At 38.9% G+C, this 19530-nt stretch overlaps 1 protein-coding gene across 1 annotated transcript in view; it reads left to right on the top strand.

Annotated features, from left to right (window-relative positions):
• The first annotated feature begins 698 nt into the window (after nucleotides 1-698).
• The window catches only part of ERI1 (exoribonuclease 1), a 32027-nt gene continuing 13195 nt past the window's right edge, over nucleotides 699-19530 (top strand). Inside the window, exons 1-5 of the mRNA XM_045779294.2 lie at nucleotides 699-951; nucleotides 5289-5467; nucleotides 12335-12545; nucleotides 16602-16685; nucleotides 18149-18258. Of these exons, the coding sequence (XP_045635250.1) occupies nucleotides 844-951; nucleotides 5289-5467; nucleotides 12335-12545; nucleotides 16602-16685; nucleotides 18149-18258 (692 nt within the window). The 5' untranslated portion in view covers nucleotides 699-843. The remainder of the gene's footprint in view (nucleotides 952-5288; nucleotides 5468-12334; nucleotides 12546-16601; nucleotides 16686-18148; nucleotides 18259-19530) is intronic.

Here is a 19530-nt window from a genome sequence, read left to right on the forward strand (position 1 = left end):
TTATGCAGCTGAAGATTTAAGGATATTCCTATGTAGATTCTGAAGCTCTTTTTCCACGAACTCCGCCTCCTAGATTCCAACCAGTTTGGCCTCTCCAAATTTCCTAAACTCCAATCTTTGTCTTTTAACTCAGTCAGACCTCTGTCTTCCTAGTGAAATCCTAGGTCTGCTTCTGAGTTCCCCTTCCCTGCACCTCAAACCCTAAAGTGTCTGGGCAGAAAGCCATATAAGGCTCATCTTGTTTGCTTCTTTTCTCTCAGGTACAACAGTCCAGAACTGCCTATCGCCCAATATCTGAAAACAGCTGTTTTCATATATTTTGCTCAGTTTTTATTAAGTCCAGGCCCATTTTCTCTTGCCCAGAAGTGGACGACTTAAACTCCTCACGGAAAATGTAAATTGTTTTACAGATTCACCTCTCTTCACGGTACGCCTCGTTTTTCTCCTTAGGAAACAGGGTGATGAGATCGTGCACTCTGGTGGTATCTTCTAGTGAGTAGTCTAGACTCTTGAGTAATTGTAACACAACACAACACGCGCTCGCCCCCACTGTGACACCAACATCCATATACTCCCGCGCGCGCCTCCCTCACCTTCTTCCTCCCTCCCCCGTCTGCTGATTGCGCTAGCGTTCGGCGCGCGCCCGCTCATTGCGCCTGCGCGGCGTGTGGACGCCACACGCTCCCGGAAGTGGGAGGTGTCCGCTCGAGTTTGTGTGGCCGCCGCCGCGGGAACGCGAGCCCGGTAATTTTTCAACGGAGAAAAGCGAGGCATTCGGTCTTGGCCGAGTGAGAGTGAGCAAGTATCGGGCTCCAGCAGCTTTCCTCTTACGTGACAGCCGGCATGGAGCATGAGCGGAGCAAACAACCTGGCAGCGAGGCCGTGGCTACCGCGCGGCTGGAGTCGCCCAGGTCGGAGTGTGGGGAGGAGCCGCAGCATCCGAATCCCGAGGTGAGTCCACCCGCGCCCGGCGGTCGGTGCCCGGCCCTTCCCAGACGCCCGCGTCCCTGTCTTCTGGCGTGTTCCGCAGAAACCTCAGTCTGAACGCCGTTCGACCCCAGCCCTGGCCGCTTCCCCTGTCCCCAGCTCCGGTGTCTTGGCTGTCACTGAGCCCCCTCTCGCCCGAATTACCCTCTGGATGTGAGGAAATAGTCAAGAAGAGAAGTGTGTGAATTGTGGTTTTACAAGTTCTGGTGGGAATTCTGCTCCAAATATCCTGTGCACACTGTTGCTGTAGTCATTCCGTCTAGCCCTTATAGGTAATTGGTAGGTTACGTTATAAAAAGCGCACCCTATGCTCTAGGTATGTCATTTCTTAAGACCTGAAGCCCATTACCTCCCAGCCTTAACTGAAGGTGGTTGTGCCTATTAGTTGGAGCTTTTTGCCCATTTGCTACTATTTCATATAGACCTTTCATAGGACTTATTTTCCGTAATGATTTTGACAACTTATTGGTAGATCCTAGTTAGCAAAATTGTGAAGACGGTCTTAAAACTTACTTATCTTATTTGACAAGTATAAATTATTGTTGACTAGCGCTGCAGATTGTAAATAATCTAATACTAAAAATGGTCATTTCAGTAACGTATGCGGAGCACTTCATAGAATGGGTACGTGCACGAGGCTTTCTTACTCTTGCATCTACAGTTAGGTCTCCACAGAGCAGCTAGAATAATCTTAATAACATATATCTGACTGGGTTTCTCCCCTTCCTAGTCTTCAGTTTGCTGCCCGGCAGGACCTGGCTCCTGCCTCCTTTGCTGAATTCATCTCACAATTCTTACCTTTTGCTCTCAGAGTCCCTGGCTTCGTTGTTGTTGTTTTATGGTGGATGGTCTTTCTTATTAAGGATCTTTGTATGCTTCCTTTGCCCTGCATGCTCTTCTTTTGGCTCTTTGCATAGTTATTACATTCCCTTTAATATACTACTTTCAAAGAGGCCTTCCATGCCCCTTCCCTCTAAAGAAACACTTTCTTCTTCAGTCTGAGATCATCGTGTTAGTTTAAAAATAATTGAATATACTTCATTATATTTGAAAGTCTTGAAACTTTGAGATATAGCTACTTAAGACTTAGGTCAATGTTCCAAATTGGTTTTAGTGACTCATATTTGTTAAAAACTTATTGTTGGATACCGTTAATAAATGGTGATACAGTTTTTTTTTTCAACGTCAATTAAGCAAAGTATTTTGTTGGACCTCAGCTAAGTACATTTTCATTATCCCTAATGTCATTGTTTTTGTAAACTAACAGGTGTTGCATTTTTATATTTTTAAGCAAGTGGGTTCCAATTTCATCGGAACTCTTCTTTTGGAAGAATTTTAATCCAGCTAAATTATACTTCTAAGGGGTTTTTTTGATTTATTTTTGGGGTTTTTTTTTGCATGTAGTTGCAGAGGTTTTTTGTTTATAGGTAATGCAGTTTTTTGGCAATAAAATAATGAAAACATTTCAAAATTAACTTTTTAAAATGTTCTTGCCACAGAGAAAAGTTTCTTTTGATAAACAGTTACCTTTTTATCTTATTGTTAAAACGTATTTACTTTCACGTTGAAATAACAAGTTGTGTTTGTTAAAATAAAAGAAACCTAAATTTCAAGTTATTAATCCCTTTCTCATCACAGAAAATGACAGCAATTTTGGAACACCTGTCTTGTAAATGAAAATATGTAACTTAACTTGAAGTTCAAAAATATTTTTAAGTACTTAAGGCAAGAGAGTAAGCCTCTTTTTGGTATAAAAGATTTTTATGATCACTTCCCATAATTAAATGTCTTCTTATTGGGGATAATATAAGTCATACAGTTATTTACTTGAACACAGGAAAATTGCAGAATGTCACAATACTGTGAAAGTGAATATTCTTCCCCATACTATGGAATCTGTCCACCCTTTCCACATTATATGTCCGGTACTTTATGTGAGGTGTGACAGGTGGACATAGACATTGGGGAGGATGCCACCGTCAGTCTATGTATTATTTAGTAAACTAATTACACATTTTAGTAGATCAATAGTACATGTTAGGTTTTTAACGTTTTCTTTCTGCTGCGTAGTGGATTGACTTGAGCAACCTTCAGAAACCATTAGTGTAGACCTTAAATTTGGAGGAAAACACTGATCACTAAAGAACTGGACCTTGACTTCCCTGAGCTTCACTGAAAGAGCTAGAGTTGGATCTGGGAGAGGAAGCAGATCTTCCTTTAAAGAAATCATGATTTATAGCAGATTTAGAAGAGGCCTTAGTGTTATTTGTGGGTAATTTTTGTAGCTACAATTTTAGATAAGAATTAAGCAAGTGAATTAGAGGACTTAGCCAAAGAGTAAATTTTGCTTGAATTGACTGAGCCTTCTGTTTTGGTAGACAAACTGTTACTCATTGTTGACCTAAATTTTCACCTGACTGAAGATGAAGTTTAAAATTCAATGTAAGTTTAAAGACACAAGATAAATGATCTTGATTAAATTCTAGTGATAAAGTAGCTAGGTATTATAAATTTAACATATTATTAAAAGCTAGTATTTCCTTAGCTTTACTCAGAGATCAGTGTAATAAAGTTTTTTAAACATTTGTCAACAAGGAACTTCAATATAGTTACTCTTCAGTTTATGGACAGTTCACACATTGGGATTGCTCATCTCTTCCTCTGAGGAGATAGGAGTAATTCTTGTGTACTCTAGCACAATACCTAGCATTGCATTTCTAATAAATGTGTTTTGTTTTAAATTGTTTTAAATTGAGAGCTTTGAGTGAGAAATAGTTCTGAACCACTAGGATTAGTGCTAAGTCAGGGTCTTTGGCCTGTCCATAGTTATCCCTTCTTAATCTGTCATTAAAGTTCACATGGGGATAATGTGGTAAATTATGACTAAGTTAACAAATTTTAATATGGATTAATGGTAAGTTCCAAAGTCTTTTTGAAAATTCTGAAACATAGCTAATATTTGTGACATTGCTTTTGGAAAATAATTAACTTATAAATGGAACTCTGATACTTAGCATATTAATAATGTTGGACTACCTGTGGAGTGATTACAGTTGAGTCATGTTTTTTTTCTCAACACAGATTTTGATTTAAGGAAAGTAGAAAGATTTGTAATATAGTAATGGTAGTTCTTCTGAATAATTGGTACACATGTGAGTTTTAGAAATTGTGTGTTTTGAAACCGCATACATTTCCTCCTTTGCTTTGGGTTCTAGGAAGTTTTGAACTAGGTTTCTATGTAGTCCATTTTGTTTTTATGTTGGGCAATTTCTGTTAACTTAGTGAAATGAAGTCAGGTTAAAAACTTCTTGGGGGACACCTGTGTGGTTCAGTTGGTTAAGCGTCTGACTCTTGATTTTGGCTCAGGTCATGATCTCAGGGTTGTGGGATCAAGCTCCACATCAGGCTCTGTGTTCAGCGGGAACTTTGCTTGAGATTCTTGCTCTCCCTCTGCCCTTACCCCATTCATACACATTCGCATTCTCTCCCTCTCTCAAATAAATAAAATCTTTTAAAAAAAATTCTCAGGAAGTCACTGACTTATACATGCATAATGTTGTAAAAGTTCACTTAAACATTAGTTTGTAAATTTTAGAATGTCATTTGTGAAAAGGTCTGTTCTATAATCTATGATGGTAATAAAGTTCCCATTAGTTGCCATAGTGGGTATGGTGTCAGGAGCCTGATATACATAATCTCATTTAATCCTTATAACAACCTTGTTTAAAAAAATTTTTTTTTTCTAAGATTTTATTTATTTATTGGAGAGAGAGAGAGAGAGAGCATGAGCAGAGGTGGGGAGCAGAGGGAGAAGGACAAGCAGACTCCCCAATAAGCAGGGAGCAGAACGCGGGGCTCCATCCTAGGACCCCAAGATCATGACCTGAGCTGAAGTCAGATGCTTAGCCAACTGAGCCACCCGGGCACCCCTATAATAACCTTGTTTAAATACTGTTTACCATTACCAAATACCAAATGCCACTTGGAACAGTTATTATTATTCTTTATTTTATAGGGAAGGAAACTGAAGATCAGAGGCTAATAAGTAACCATCCAAGGTCATGCTGCTAGTAAATGGTCAGCTGGGGCTCTGTTTGAAGTGCTCCCAACACCAGTGCTATTTTTATTTAGCTTCATTTCCTTTAAGAAATCTCATGATTCAGAACAGCAGGGTAAATTATATTGGAAACACATCTTTCTTCTTTCTAGGTACTTTTCATTGACATGTAGCATGAATAGGCCTCAGGATTTGAACCTTTAAGATCTTTGTATTAATTATAAGCTGTATCTTTTTTTGGTAGAAAAAGCAACGATGTAGATTCGATGGCCAAGAAACGAAAGGATCTAAGTTCATTACCTCCAACGCAAGTGATTTCAGTGACCCAGTTTACAAAGAGATTGCTATTACAAATGGATGCATTAACAGAATGAGTAAGGAAGAACTCAGAGCTAAACTTTCAGAATTCAAGCTTGAAACCAGGTAATTAGGAATAATTTTTTAAAAATTTAAAGGTCGTACATGTTCATCCTAGAAAATCTTGAAAACATTGTAAAATTAAGAGTTGTCTGTAATCCTACCATAAAGAGATAACCATTATTAACAATTCAGATAACAGCTATAATTTACATTCTTAAAGTGAATATTTATGTGCAACTCTGATTATTTCTGACAGTCTCTTAGGCGATAGACTGAGATTGCTGAGTTGAAGTCTGAGTATTTTGACAGTCTACCCACAATGTATAGGTGTAGCTATCTTACACTAAATATGTTTCAAATTTTTTTAGTTGCTCATTTGGTTAATTGTTAATTATATCTTATTAATGAGATTGGATATATGATATATATATATATATATATAAAATTTTGTCTGTTATTTTTATAAAGAGGGTTTCTTTGAAACCTGATAATTTAAAAAAAATCACCGGGAAATATTTTTTCCTGTTTTAGTTACTAAAAGTATGCAGAATGATAGTATGTGTTATGTTTAACTGTATATTGAATTAGAAAACAGTGCAGCTTAACCAACTCTGTGTGTGTGTGTGTGTGTGTGTGTGTGTGTGTCTTCAATGAGATGTATACATACTCAGTTTTTGTAATTTTTTGTAAAACAAATCACTTTATTTCGACTTGGGCATGGGGTAAGAATGACCTTTGGAATCCAGAAAAGCATGCATATTTTTGATAGACAATTTAGTTGCCAGGCATTAAGAAAAAATTGACTGTATGCAATAGGTGAAAACTGTTATTGTTTGTGGGTCTTCCTGTATCCTTTTTCTCTTTTTGGCAATATTCCTCCTCTTTGCTTTAAAATAGATCTTCACTGCTTTTCAAAAGAGCACACATGTACTTTTTTACCTTTTAGATTGTCTACATGATAACTTGTGAGTAAAAATTTTACCTCATTTCCCCCTGACTCTTGTTATGAAGATACAGCCTGTGAAGATTTTTCTGAGCAAAATTTTTGTCCTTCCTAGGGATGAAAATCAGTTGCTTACTTGTGACTTGCATGACAGAGATCTAATTTTACGTTTGTACATTTATTCACAAGCACTTACTGATTTCTAAACACTACACTGGGCACTAAAGTTACAAAAGTGAAATAGATATGTATATTCCCGACTTTGGAAAGCAGACAGTCTTTTGGGAATATACACAGACAATCACTACAGTGTGACCAGTGCTGTGTTGGAGGTCTGGCCCAGTACAGCATGCAAATAAAGAAGAGAGTCTTAGGAATTCAGGAGTGATGATCGAATTGATAGGCCAAACAGAAAAGCAATGGAGGGTAATTGAGGCAGAAAGAACTGAAAACTAATTTCTGTAGATATGTTTTCTGCTAAATAGTCAGCTATTGTGCAACCCAAGTTACAAAACAAGAAAGCATACCACATATTAGGCAGTGGCTTATACAATGTTTTGTCTGCAGTGTTCGATGTACCATGGGGAGTGGGAGCATCTGAAGAGGATACTGAAATGATAGGTCGTAGCTAAGTTGTGAAGGAACTATATTCAGAAGTCCGTTTAATGTATAAGCACGGGAGTCACTGCAGATATTTTAGCAAGAAATTGGCTTTAGTGGGTAGTTCTCAAGTGGGGTAAAGAATGAAAAGGAGGGTTGTGGCATTAGAGGCATTTGCCAGAGTCCAAGGAGCTCATGGGGACCATACTAGAGACAATTCAGGAGAACCAGATTCTGAATCTTTTTCTGAGTTAGAATTGGCAAAAGTGGTGATTATTTGGATGTGGATGACAAAGGAGATATTAAAGATGACAAGTTTCTCTCTGGAGCACTTGATTATTTTTTGTGTTGCCACTAGGTTTGCAGGCACCCCTTCGAGTAAGCACAGCTTCTCCAAGAAAGAGAGAGAGAGAAATTATTTTTTTTTCTTTTAATGTTTTTTTATTATATTATGTTAGTCACCATACAGTACATCCCTGGTTTTTGATGTAAAGTTCGATGATTCATTAGTTGCGTATAACACCCAGTGCATCATGCAATATGTGCCCTCCTTACTACCCATCACCAGTCTATCCCATTCCCCCACCCCCCCCCCGAAGCCCTCAGTTTGTTTCTCAGAGTCCATAGTCTGTCATGCTTCAGTCCCCCTTCTGATTACCCCCACTTTCTTTATCCCTTTCTTCCCCTCCCCATCTTCCTAGTTCTTATGTTCCATAGATGAGAGAAATCATAAGATAATTGTCTTTCTCTGCTTGACTTATTTCACTTAGCATTATCTCCTCCAGTGCCATCCATGTTGCAGCAAATGTTGAGAACTCGTTCTTTCTAATAGCTGAGTAATATTCCATTGTATATATGGACCACAGCTTCTTAATCCAGTCATCTGTTGAAGGGCATCTCGGTTCCTTCCACGATTTAGCTATTGTGGACAATGCTGCTATGAACATTGGAGTGCATATGGCCCTTCTCTTCACTACGTCTGTATCTTTGGGGTAAATACCCAGTATTGCAATGGCTGGGTCATAGGGTAGCTCAATTTTTAACTTTTTAAGGGACCTCCACACTGTTTTCCAGAGTGGCTGCACCAACCTGCATTCCCACCAACAATGTAGGAGGGATCCCCTTTCTCCACATCCTCTCCAGCAATTGCTGTTTCCTGTGTTGTTAATTTTTGCCATTCTCACTGGCGTAAGGTGGTATCTCAGTGTGGTTTTGATTTTAATTTCCCTGATGGCTAATGATTTTGAACATTTTTTCATGTGTCTGTTAGCCATTTGTATGTCATCATTGGAAAAGTGTCTGTTCATATCTTCTGCCCATTTTATGATTTGTTTATTTGTTTCTTGTGTATTGAGTTTGAGAAGTTCTTTGTAGATCTTGGATACCAGTCTTTTATCTGTAGCATCATTTGCAAATATTTTCTCCCATTCCGTGGGCTGCCTCTTAGTTTTTTTGACTGTTTCCTTGGCTGTGCAGAAGCTTTTTATCTTGATGAAGTCCCACAAGTTCATTTTATCTTTTGTTTCTCTTGCCTTTGGAGATGTGTCATGAAAAAGGTTGCTTTGGCCGATGTCGTAGAGGTTGCTGCCTATGTTCTCCTCTAGGATTTTGATGGATTCCTGTCTCACATCGAGGTCTTTCAACCATTTGGAGTTTATCTTTGTGTGTGGTGTGAGAGAGTGGTCAAGTTTCATTCTTTTGCATGTAACTGTCTAATTTTCCCAGCACCATTTATTGAAGAGACTGTCTTTTCCACCGGATGTTTTTTCCTGCTTTATCAAAGATTAGTTGCCCAAAGAGCCGAGGGTCCATTTCTGGGTTCTCTATTCTGTTCCATTGGTCTATGTGTCTGTTTTTGTGCCAGTACCATGCTGTCTTTGTGATCACAGCTTTGTAGTACAGCTCGAAATCCGGCATTGTGGTGCCCCCAGCTTTGTTTTTCCTTTTCAACAGTTCCCTGGCAATTCGGGGCCTTTTCTGTTTCTATACAAATTTAAGAACTATTTGTTCCAGTTCCTTGAAAAATGTCATCGGTATTTTGATCGGGATAGCATTGAAAGTGTAGATTGCTCTGGGTAGCATGAACATTTTAACTATGTTAATTCTTCCGATCCATGAGCATGGAATATCTTTCCATCTTTTTATGTCTTCCTCAATGTCTTTCAAGAGTGATTTATAGTTTCTAGAATATAGGTCCTTTACGTCTCTGGTTAAGTTAATTCCAAGGTAACGTATGGTTTTTGGTGCTATTATAAATGGGATGGATTCCCTAATTTCTCTTTCGTCAGTCTCATTATTCGTGTATAGAAATGCAACTGATTTCTGAGCATTGATTTTGTATCCCGCCACATTACTGAATTGCTCTATAACTTCTAATAGTTTGGGAGTGGATTCCTTTGGGTTTTCCATATAGAGTATCATGTCATCTGCGAAGAGAGACAGTTTGACTTCTTCTTTGCCGATTTAGATACATTTTATCCCTTTCTGTTGTCTGATTGCTGTTGCAAGGACTTCTAGTACTATGTTGAATAATAGTGGATGTTTGTCGTGGTTCAGCTTGGGAGGGGTCCTCTCTGCCTCTTGGACACGAATGTTTGTTTCCCTTGTTAGATTAAGGAAGTCTTCAGCTACAATTTGTTCAAATATCTCTTCTAGACCTCTGTTTTTCTCCACCCCCTCGGGGATGCTGATGATTCTGACATTGGAACGTTTCATTGAGTCAGTAATCTCCTGTAACCTACATTCTTGGGCATGGATTTTTTTAAGTCCTGATTCTGTTTTAGCTTTTTCTTCTACTAACCCATCCTCCAATTTGCTGATACATTCTTCTGCCTCATTCACCCTGGCCGTCAGAGCCTCTAGTTTTGATTGCATTTGGCTCATAGAATTTCTAATTTCTGCCAGATTCGCTCTCATTTCCGCCCTTAGAGATTCTATATTCTCATTAACATTTTCGTTAATACTTTTTTCAAGTGTACACATCATCTTGACCACTGTTACTCTGAATTCCATTTCTGATAATTTGGTTATATCCATATCCATTAGTTCTGTGGCAGAGGCCACAGACTCATTGTCTTTTCTTTGCTGGGGGGTATTTCTCCTTCTCGACTTTCTGATGAGGAAAGGTTGCGGGGTTGTCCAGAGCCCAAATTATTGAACGGGACCCAGGCCATGTGCCCTTGTTTTATAGGGATCTTAGGGATGTGGACTTCTTGACTTTTCAGCCTGCCTTCTGGGCGAGGGGCCTGCTGCGCCGATACCAGGCTACCCTGTTTGGGTAGAGTCTCCGTGTCCCCTGCGAGGGGGGATGGGGATGGTCACCCTGTGAGCCGGTATTTCCAGGCTTTTGTTCTCTGGCGGCTTTCCCTGGCGGTTTGCTGTGCCTCTTCTGAGTCAGAGCAGCAGCGGCCGAATTTCAGCCTCTGTCACAGAACAGAGGGATTGCGGCCCGTTCTCCACTGATGTTCTGGCCACGTTAACTCTGTTTCTGTTGGTGCTGCTCAACCCTGCAGCGTCCCGGGAAGTGCGCCTCACTTCCAGGGCCAGCAGGTCTCTGTCCTTTGTGTTTCTAACATCGCCAGCCACCCCAGCACGCTCCGGAGCTCCCGGTCTCAGTCTGGTTCCAGTGAGCGCACTGGAGCTCCGTTTCAGTCTGGTGGCGCGGTTCCCCGGCTCACGGTCTCAGTCTGCTCTCTCGCGGGTGCCGATCCGCGAGTTCACCCGCTCCCCCGTGCAGGTGGCTACCGCTTCCTGGCGACCTAACGCTGCGGCTCCCTCCCCCTTCCGTTTATCTTCCGATATCTGTGTGCGGTTTCACGGCTCCCACTTTGCACCTCAGTACTCAGCGCTGGAGATGTTCATTTGTAGAGATCCAGATGTATCTTCCTGTGTCTCAGGCTGATTCCGTGGATGTTCAGGCTGGTCTGGTACCTATCCAACTCGACTCAGGGGACCAGCTGAAAAAGGGGTCCCCTACTCCGCCATCTTAACCCTGACCCCCGAAAGAGAGAGAAATTAAGACAAAGGAATCCAGAGCTGTTACATAACACAGAGGTCACTCACAATACCTTAATATGAAGGAGGTTAAGGGATTTCCTTCCTAGATTTTGGTAATTTAGAAAATCTCAAGCAAATAAATATATTAAAACATTTTTTAAAAATATTTTATTTATCTGACAGAGCACAAGCGGGGTGGGGGCAGCAGGCAGAGGGTGAGGGAGAAACAGGCTCCCCGTCGAGCAGGGAGCCCGACGTGGGGCTTGATCCCAGAGCCTTGGGATCAAGACCTGAGCTGAAGGCAGCTGCTTAACCAACTGAGCCACCCAGGCGCCCCACATATTAAAACATTTTGTCTTAAAACAACTGGTTAATTGTCAATGTTCTCATGAATAGGATTCCTTTTCATTGGTAGTTTAGAAAGGAAAATAAAAGGTTAAATTTTTTTTTAATAGTCACTAATCGGTGATGTGACCAAAATGCCTGAGTTGTCACTACACACTAATTACAATTCAGATCCTCTTACTTCTTACTACCATTTTGTATTTATAAACTGTTAGTAGGAGTCAAACAAGTAACACTGAAGAAAGCCAACACTGGTCATGACTTTTAATTTTTGGAATACATGCAGTTTGAAGAACATGACTACCATTACCAACCATTGTTATCTATTTAGAACATCCCTTTCTCCACCCACCATTTGTAGAACATATATTTTGAAAATACTATGGTCTCCTAAATTAAATTCTACCCATGGTAAATGAAGAAACCTACTTCCAGTTAAGAACCTATTGAGTATGACAGTGTTCTTCTAGACATGGTTTACACTAGGGTATCTTCTAAATGAGTTTTCCTAGTTAAGTAGCTAATAGACATTCAACTTTACATGCTAGGCTCCTAGTGCTTTCATTTCATATAGATATTTTAGTTGTTTAACCTAAAAAAAAAAAACCAAAAGGAAGGAAAGAGACATCATAAATGTTCCATTTACCTGAATTTTCTTACTCTGAAATTTGTGCTTGGCCTGTAGAATAGTTCAACATCAATTTCAGTTTTTGTAATACATCAATCATCTTAGTATATAAGGCAATATGGCTTTGTAGGTGGTGTATGCTAACAAGGCTTATGGTTTGAAATACTAGCGTAGGAGAAGTGCTCTTATGTACTACAAAAAACAAAAAGTTACTCGGGAAGGAAAATGTTGATGCTGTTGTATTTGATTTTGATTCTTTGCTAATTTAGCTTTAAGTTTTGCTTTCTTTACATTTATTTTAGCTAATATTTGCTAAATTATGCTGCGACTGCCAGTGGTCAACCCAATGTCAGCAGGTAAGGCTTCAGATTCTTGATTGTAAAATTCACCTCAGTTCATTTTCTTCTTCTTTCCTCAGAGGGGTAAAGGATGTGCTAAAGAAAAGGCTGAAAAACTATTACAAGAAGCAGAAGCTCATGCTGAAAGAGGGCAGTTGTGCTGACAGTTACTACGACTACATTTGTATCATTGATTTTGAAGCCACTTGTGAAGAGGGTAACCCACCTGAATTTATACATGAAATAATTGAATTTCCTGTGGTTTTACTGAATACCCATACCTTAGAAATAGTAAGTGAATTGTTGTATTTCAATTTTATTCTTAGCAGCAACTATTCTGTTGTTCTCAGGTAGAGCAGCAAACTCATTTCCTGTTTTAAAGCTGAATGGGAATTCTGAAGTGGGCTGTTTGCTCTTGTGTACTTTGTATCAGCTCGATTAATAGAAAAGCTGTAATGAAAGAATTGCAAAGGATACTTCTCTCCTTTTCCAATAGCTAAAATTATAGTGTTTTTTTCTGTTTGCTTGGAACACCTATCTGGCTGGACATAAGAATCTCCTAGGGAGGGGAAACAAATGTCTGGCCCACATCCCAGAGATTCTGATTTAGTTGTTCTGTGGTGAAGTCCCGGACATCAGCATGTTTTTAAAGCTTCTCCGTTGACATGCGGTCAGGGGTGAGAACCACTGCTACGGACTACTGTATGCTGTGATCTCTAAAAATGGCAAATTACAGAAATCGCCTTTCAACTTAGAACTGGCCATCTTTCTGGTGAAAATTTTAGTGGGGAAATGACACTTCTAACCTTGGCTTCAAGACCTATAACATACATGCTTTAGATACTTATTATCACTGCATTATTAGTTCAGGAAGTCAGCAGGAATTCTCCAGATACTACTCTTTGCCTTGTAAAATCTGAGCAAGGATATATCAACATCTTGGCCATCCAGAAGTTATGTCTTTCTATCCCCAGTTGCCACCAACACGTTGGGAGCAAGTATAAAAAGCCTTGTGTATTAAAATGCGTAGGTTTTTTTCTTAGTGTTGTTCACAGTCTTTTAGTTATAATCAGACTATTTATATAATTTCCTTGTCCAAAGAAGATTAAAGTCAATAAATTAAAAGGAAAAAATGACAACCATGAAGGTAATAATATTGCATTACTCACTGGATTCCACTTCTCTTTCTTACTCGAGGACATTGCTCTAGCAATTCTTTGCCCTCATTTAGACAGTAGATTTATTGCTTTCTACTGTAATGTTCCCATTCATACAGATGTTTTACTTTTCACACCATAAAAAGCTTTCACTCTATCCCATTTCCCTGCCAGCTACCTTATTTGTTTGTTCTTTGAAAAAGGTACATACTGCTGTTTCCTCACATTCTCTCTTAAATTCACACTGTCTTCAATCCCATCACTCCACTACAATCTCTCATTAGTGTCATCTTGGACCTTTACCTGAATCCTGGTATGATAGGCCACTTTGTCCTTAAAATGTTTTCTGCAAGTGACTTTCAGTACACCTCATTCTCTTGATTTGTCTCCAACCTCATTGGGTTCCCCTTTATAATTTCCTTTGCTGGTTCCTTCTTTTCTTCACAGCTCCTAATACTGAATACCCCAGGATTCAGTCCTAGGTCCTCTTCTCTATGTAGATCCTCTTCCTTAATTTCATCTACTTCCATAGCTTTTAGAAACTATATGCTAAAGACTTACAGATCTATATTTCCAACCCGGACCTCTATCCCAAATCCAATCTACTTCGATATTTAAACAGACCTCTTCACATGTCCCAAACTCAAATTACTCTCAACCCATTGTATGTTCAGCCTTCCCTAGCTTGAGTGGTGGCAACTCTGTCCTTTAATTACTCAGTTCAAAACCTTGGCGTCATCCTTGACTCCTGTTTCTCTCCCACCGCACATCCAGACCAACAGCAGCTCCCATTTGCTTTGCCTTCAGGATACATCCAGAACCCAGCCACGTAACTGCACTGCTATGACTCTAGTCTGAGCCCCCATAATTTCTTGTCTGGATTTACTGCATTCACTAGCAAAGCGGTCTCTGTTTCCTTCCTTGTCTCTTACAGCCAATTCTCAACATAGTGGCCAGAGTGATCCTTATAAAATATAAGTCAAATCATTTCCCTTCTCTGCTTAAAACCCTTTAGTGGTTCTCTATTTAACTCAGTAAAAGCCATTTTCCTTAACATGAGCTGGCCTCTTATTACCTCTGATTATGCCATATTGACCTGCTTGCTATTTTTCCAAAATGCCAGGCATGTTCTACCCCTTCACCTTCCAGGGCTTTAGTTCTAATTCCTTTCCTCCAGATGTCTTGCTGCTAATTCCTCCCTCCCTCCCTTCCTTAGTTGCCACCTTCTGCATAAAGGTGATGGATGACCTATTTAATAGTGTAGCTGGACCCCCCTTTTTTCTGATCCCATTTACCTGGTCTGCTTTACTTTTTTTTTTTTTTTTAAGATTTTATTTATTTATTTATTTGACAGAGACAGCCAGCGAGAGAGGGAACACAAGCAGGGGGAGTGGGAGAGGAAGAAGCAGGCTCCTAGCAGAGGAGCCTGATGTGGGGCTCGATCCCAGAACGCTGGGATCACGCCCTGGGCCGAAGGCAGACGCTTAACGACTGCGCCACCCAGGCGCCCCTGCTTTACTGTTTAATAACCGTTATCACCTGTTAACTTACTATGTATTACTTAAGTGATAGCTAAATATTTGGTCAACAAGTGCATAGTTCTCTATAGCATCATTCTGATAAAAGTGTTAAGTAGCGAATAAAGTTTTATTAATAGTATGTTTTATATTACCTGCCTGTAAGGGAAGTTGCAGCATATTTTTGAAAGATTTTCATTGAAAATTATAAAAATATTGATGTTTAAAAGGATAAAGTCTTCATTTATCTGAAATTCAATTAAGTGGAATTTTTCCTTCTGCGGTGTGTCTGGTAAGTAAAGAGCATCTAACTTTTGAAGTGCAAACATTTTTTGCTGTTCTTTAATTTTGCTCTTTTACAATAATAACCTTTATAACTCATTGACTTAATACCCTATTGTGAAGAAAGAATTTATTCTTAGAAAATAAAACATTTACTTTTCTTAATTTTTGAATCTTCTGTCACAAAAAATACTCTTTGTCTTTTTCTCTGTATCTACCTGGTATTAATGATTGCTGCCCTTAGGCTTTGAAATTGTCCTTAAGTTTTAACAAGTGACTTAGCATGTTTAGGGAGGCAGTATTAAAATAGAGAAAAAAGCACTTTGAGATCTGAGCTTGATGTTAACAGTACTGGCCTTATGAGTTCATAGAGTTGTGATTATAAGATGAGAAGACGAGTGTGAAAGCTTCTTGAAGAGGTTAAAAGTGCTACAAAATATAATACTGTCACCCTTTAAACTACTACATCTCATGTAGTTCAATTTTGACTATTCAGAATTCAGTTTACTGGAATCAGTAGAAAAATAAGGATTAGTCAGGAGTAGATGAGAGAGTAATAATCTAGAGCTAATTTATTATAACCAATGATTGGCATTTCTTCAAAGAGTTTATTATTATTTAAAAAGCTGTTAGTAACTTGAAGTTGAGGTTGCATTATTAAGCTTTATGGTTTCAAATATTAGAAACAACATTATCAATGTTTTGCTCCTCAAGAAAATATTTGAGCTTTGACTTGAAGACTTGCTTTCAGATACTTGCTTCATCTTAAAAAAATTTTTTTTGAGATTTATTTATTTATTTTAGAGAGAGTGCACCTGTGTGCACACGCAAGTGGGGGAGGGGCAGAGGGAGAGAATCTCCAGCAGGCTCCATGCGCAGCACAGAGCCCGATGTGGGGCTCAATCCCATGACCCATGAGATTCATGACCTGAGCCGAAATCACGAGTCATCACTTAACAACTGAGCCACCCAGGCACCCTGTCTTAAAAAAAATTTTTTGAAGATATATTTATTAGAGAGAGAGCATGAGTGGGGGGAAGGGCAGAGGGAGAGAATCTCAAGCAAACTCGAAGCTGAGCAGGGAGCCCCACTTGGGGCTGGATCTCATGACCCGTGACGTGAGATCACGACCTGAGCGGAAACCAAGAGTTGATCGCTTAACCGGCTGAGCCAGCCAGGCACCACTCTTCAAATTTTTAGACAATGAAACATAATTAAAATTAGAGTGCTTTGGGAGTGGAGAACTGTCCTTAAATTTTTAAAATTCTAGACAGGGCTATACCATGAGCACCTATAAAATTATAGTCTTCTGTGACTTAATGTTTCATGTATTTTGTGTCCTATATCTGAAGTCATAGAAAATACTTTAACTTGCTCTCCTTCCCTTATAGGAAGATACATTCCAGCAGTATGTGAGACCAGAGATTAACACACAACTTTCTGATTTCTGCATCAACCTAACTGGAATTACTCAGGTTCTGATTCTGTGTTCCTTTCTCTAGAGTTTGAAAGAGATTCTGAAATTAGTTTTTATTTCATAGTTTAAAAAATTATTGTAAACAAATTAATGTGGTACTTTCTTTACTTGGTAAATATTTTTCATATTATAATATTAAAAAGTAGAAAAGCAAATTTTATACCTTATAAAATCTTTCTTAGCCTTTCCTCTTAAGGACTCGTAATGATGAAACTAAAGGTTTAATTTGTTTACATCATTAGTAAAGTAAGTGTTACGATGGTGGACTTGGAGAGGAAGTTTTGAAAGGTATCTGTTTATAACCTGACTTGATACACAGCTTAATAATTTTATAGGTCTCTGATTTTTTGTTGTATTCTAATTGCTCTTTGTTCATTAATTTGGTTCCTTTATTCATTTACTCATTCACTCAACAAATATTTGAGTGCCTTCTACAGTATTTGCCAGGGTACTGGGGATACAGATATGGTCAAGTCAATCTCCTCAGCTTACTCAGCTATTTATAATCAGGAGGACAGACAGACTAAACCAGTGGTGACAGTATGGTTAGAAGACTGACAAGTCAGTGTTTTATCTGGATATTATGGGCATTTTATGATAGAGGGAACGGAGAGCTGACCAGTGTCGTACTTCTTCAAGTTAGTGAACTTGGGCTGAATCATGATAGGTCAATAGGCAGGAAAGAATGGGCATTTCAGGTGTGCAGGGCAGAACCGTAAGTAGTTCGGGATGGTTCAAGCGTGTATGGGCTGGGAAGAAAGTGGTTGAAAATAAAGCTAAAGTGGTAGGCAGAGGGAGCCACATCATGAAGAAGAGTCTGTGTGTCTTATCCTGAAAAGCTTGGAGAATGTTTGGAGGATTTTAAGTATGGAAGTGATGTGATGGACCAATTTAGGAAGGTCAGTCTGGCAGTGGTGTGTCATCTTTTGTGGAAAGATCTGAGCTTTGAGATAGGGAGACCATGTTAGAGGGCCATGGCTTTCAGCTGGGAGGAGATTTCCCTCTTCTCCACTCTGGAGAATTAGTAAGCCACTGGGTTGAGGTGAAAGAGAGAAAGAGAGAAAGAGAGAAAGAGAGAAAGAGAGAAAGAGAAAGAAAGAAAGAAAGAAAGAAGAAAGAAAGAAAGAAAGAAAGAAAGAAAGAAAGAAAGAAAGAAAGAAGGAAAGAAAGAAAAGAAAAGAAAGAAAAGAAAGAAAGACCATGGATGACCTTAAATCTTAATTTTGGGAGGATTTTATACTTCAGTTGAAAACGTTCCTAATGCCTGGCTGTGAACAATTTTTAATTATCTTAAAAACGAAATGTTAGGTGGATCTCAGCTAAGGAAATCATGTAGAGTTTAAAATATCATAGGTGAGACTTTCTCTTACTGTTCGCTTCCTTTCGACATTTGTGTCTGAGTATTTGCAGGACTACACGTAGCTACTCTTATTTTTATAAATGTTACTTTTATATCCTCAGGATCAGGTAGACAGAGCTGATGCCTTCCCTCAGGTACTTAAAAAAGTAATTGACTGGATGAAATTGAAGGAATTAGGAACAAAGTATAAATATTGCATATTGACAGATGGGTGAGTATTTAGGAAAATTACTTTTTATCTAGCTTTTTTAAGATGAAAGATGTTCATATCCATTTAACTTTTAGAATAACCACAAAAAAATATTTTCTGATAGTTCTGGGGTCTCCCATGGGAGACCACATTTTTCCTTTCACGTTGTTATTTATTTTTTTATTATGTTCAGCTGACCACTGTATCATTAGTTTTTGATGTAGTGTTCATCACATTCTTATTTCTACCTAAACTTTGTTTTGTTACTTAAACTTTGCATCCTAAGGACCAAAAAAAGAGGAGGGAAAGAATGATAATAGTTTAATCCAGGGCTAGAGAACTAGAGAAAGATAATATGTAAAACTAAAATGACTTTACTAAAGTCAGTTTTTATCGTGATACTTCCTTGCTCGAAGAAGTTCAGACTCTTAGTCTGGCTTTCAAGTTTCTCTTATCTAACCTTACCCCACCTGTGTAGCCTGATCCACCTGCCATTCTGGCCCACTGTGTGCATGCTGGCCATGAATCACATGGTGTGTCCTTTCTCTGTGCACCTATTCATGCTTTCCTCTCTACTGGAAGGCTTTCTTCCTTTACTGCTTCATTATTATTCAAAGCCCTTTTGTTTTACTCCACATACTACAACTCACACTGATTTTTTTTTAGAAAAAAAAAATGTCTTATAGTCTTTTATATATGTACCATTTGTGCTGCCATCCGACTGAGTATTCTGATATCTAAACTTTATGTAAGACTTATTTGCAGGGAGATTAAAAATCCTTTCTGAATAAGAACTTCTGGTACTTGATAGTCTTCCATAATGCTTCCTATAGTCTGAACTCAGAATGTGTGCTCAAAAGTGTTCGTTAGATGGAAAGCTTAGAGGGAAGATCAGAAGGATTGAAACAAGGATTACAGGCATTGTGCCAAGGCAGCTCCTATACCATAATGCTATTAAGATTGAAGAAGGAAGTCCTAATCAACCTCTCTTTCAAACTATGGACAGATTGTACACTAAAACTGAGATGTCACTTACCTAAAGGGTTTTTTAGTGACCCTTACATAGGAAAAAAGCATTGAGTGTAGTCACATTATAATTGTGTTTAAAAATAGAAATTTTGGAAAATGTTGGTTGACCTCTTTAGAAGCCTATCAATTTTAAACATGAATGAGCAGTGTTCCTGCTAAAGTATGTAGGTGTTTCTGTCATAACACAGTATGTGTGATTCTGTAAAAGCCTCACGTTCTGAGACATCGCTCATACCTCCAGAAATAATTTGGGCAGCTCAGGCA

The sequence above is a fragment of the Ursus americanus genome, chromosome 27 (assembly GCF_024610735.1).
Source record: "Ursus americanus isolate L20-20 chromosome 27, mUrsAme1.1.p, whole genome shotgun sequence".
NCBI classification, from domain to species: domain Eukaryota; kingdom Metazoa; phylum Chordata; class Mammalia; order Carnivora; family Ursidae; genus Ursus; species Ursus americanus.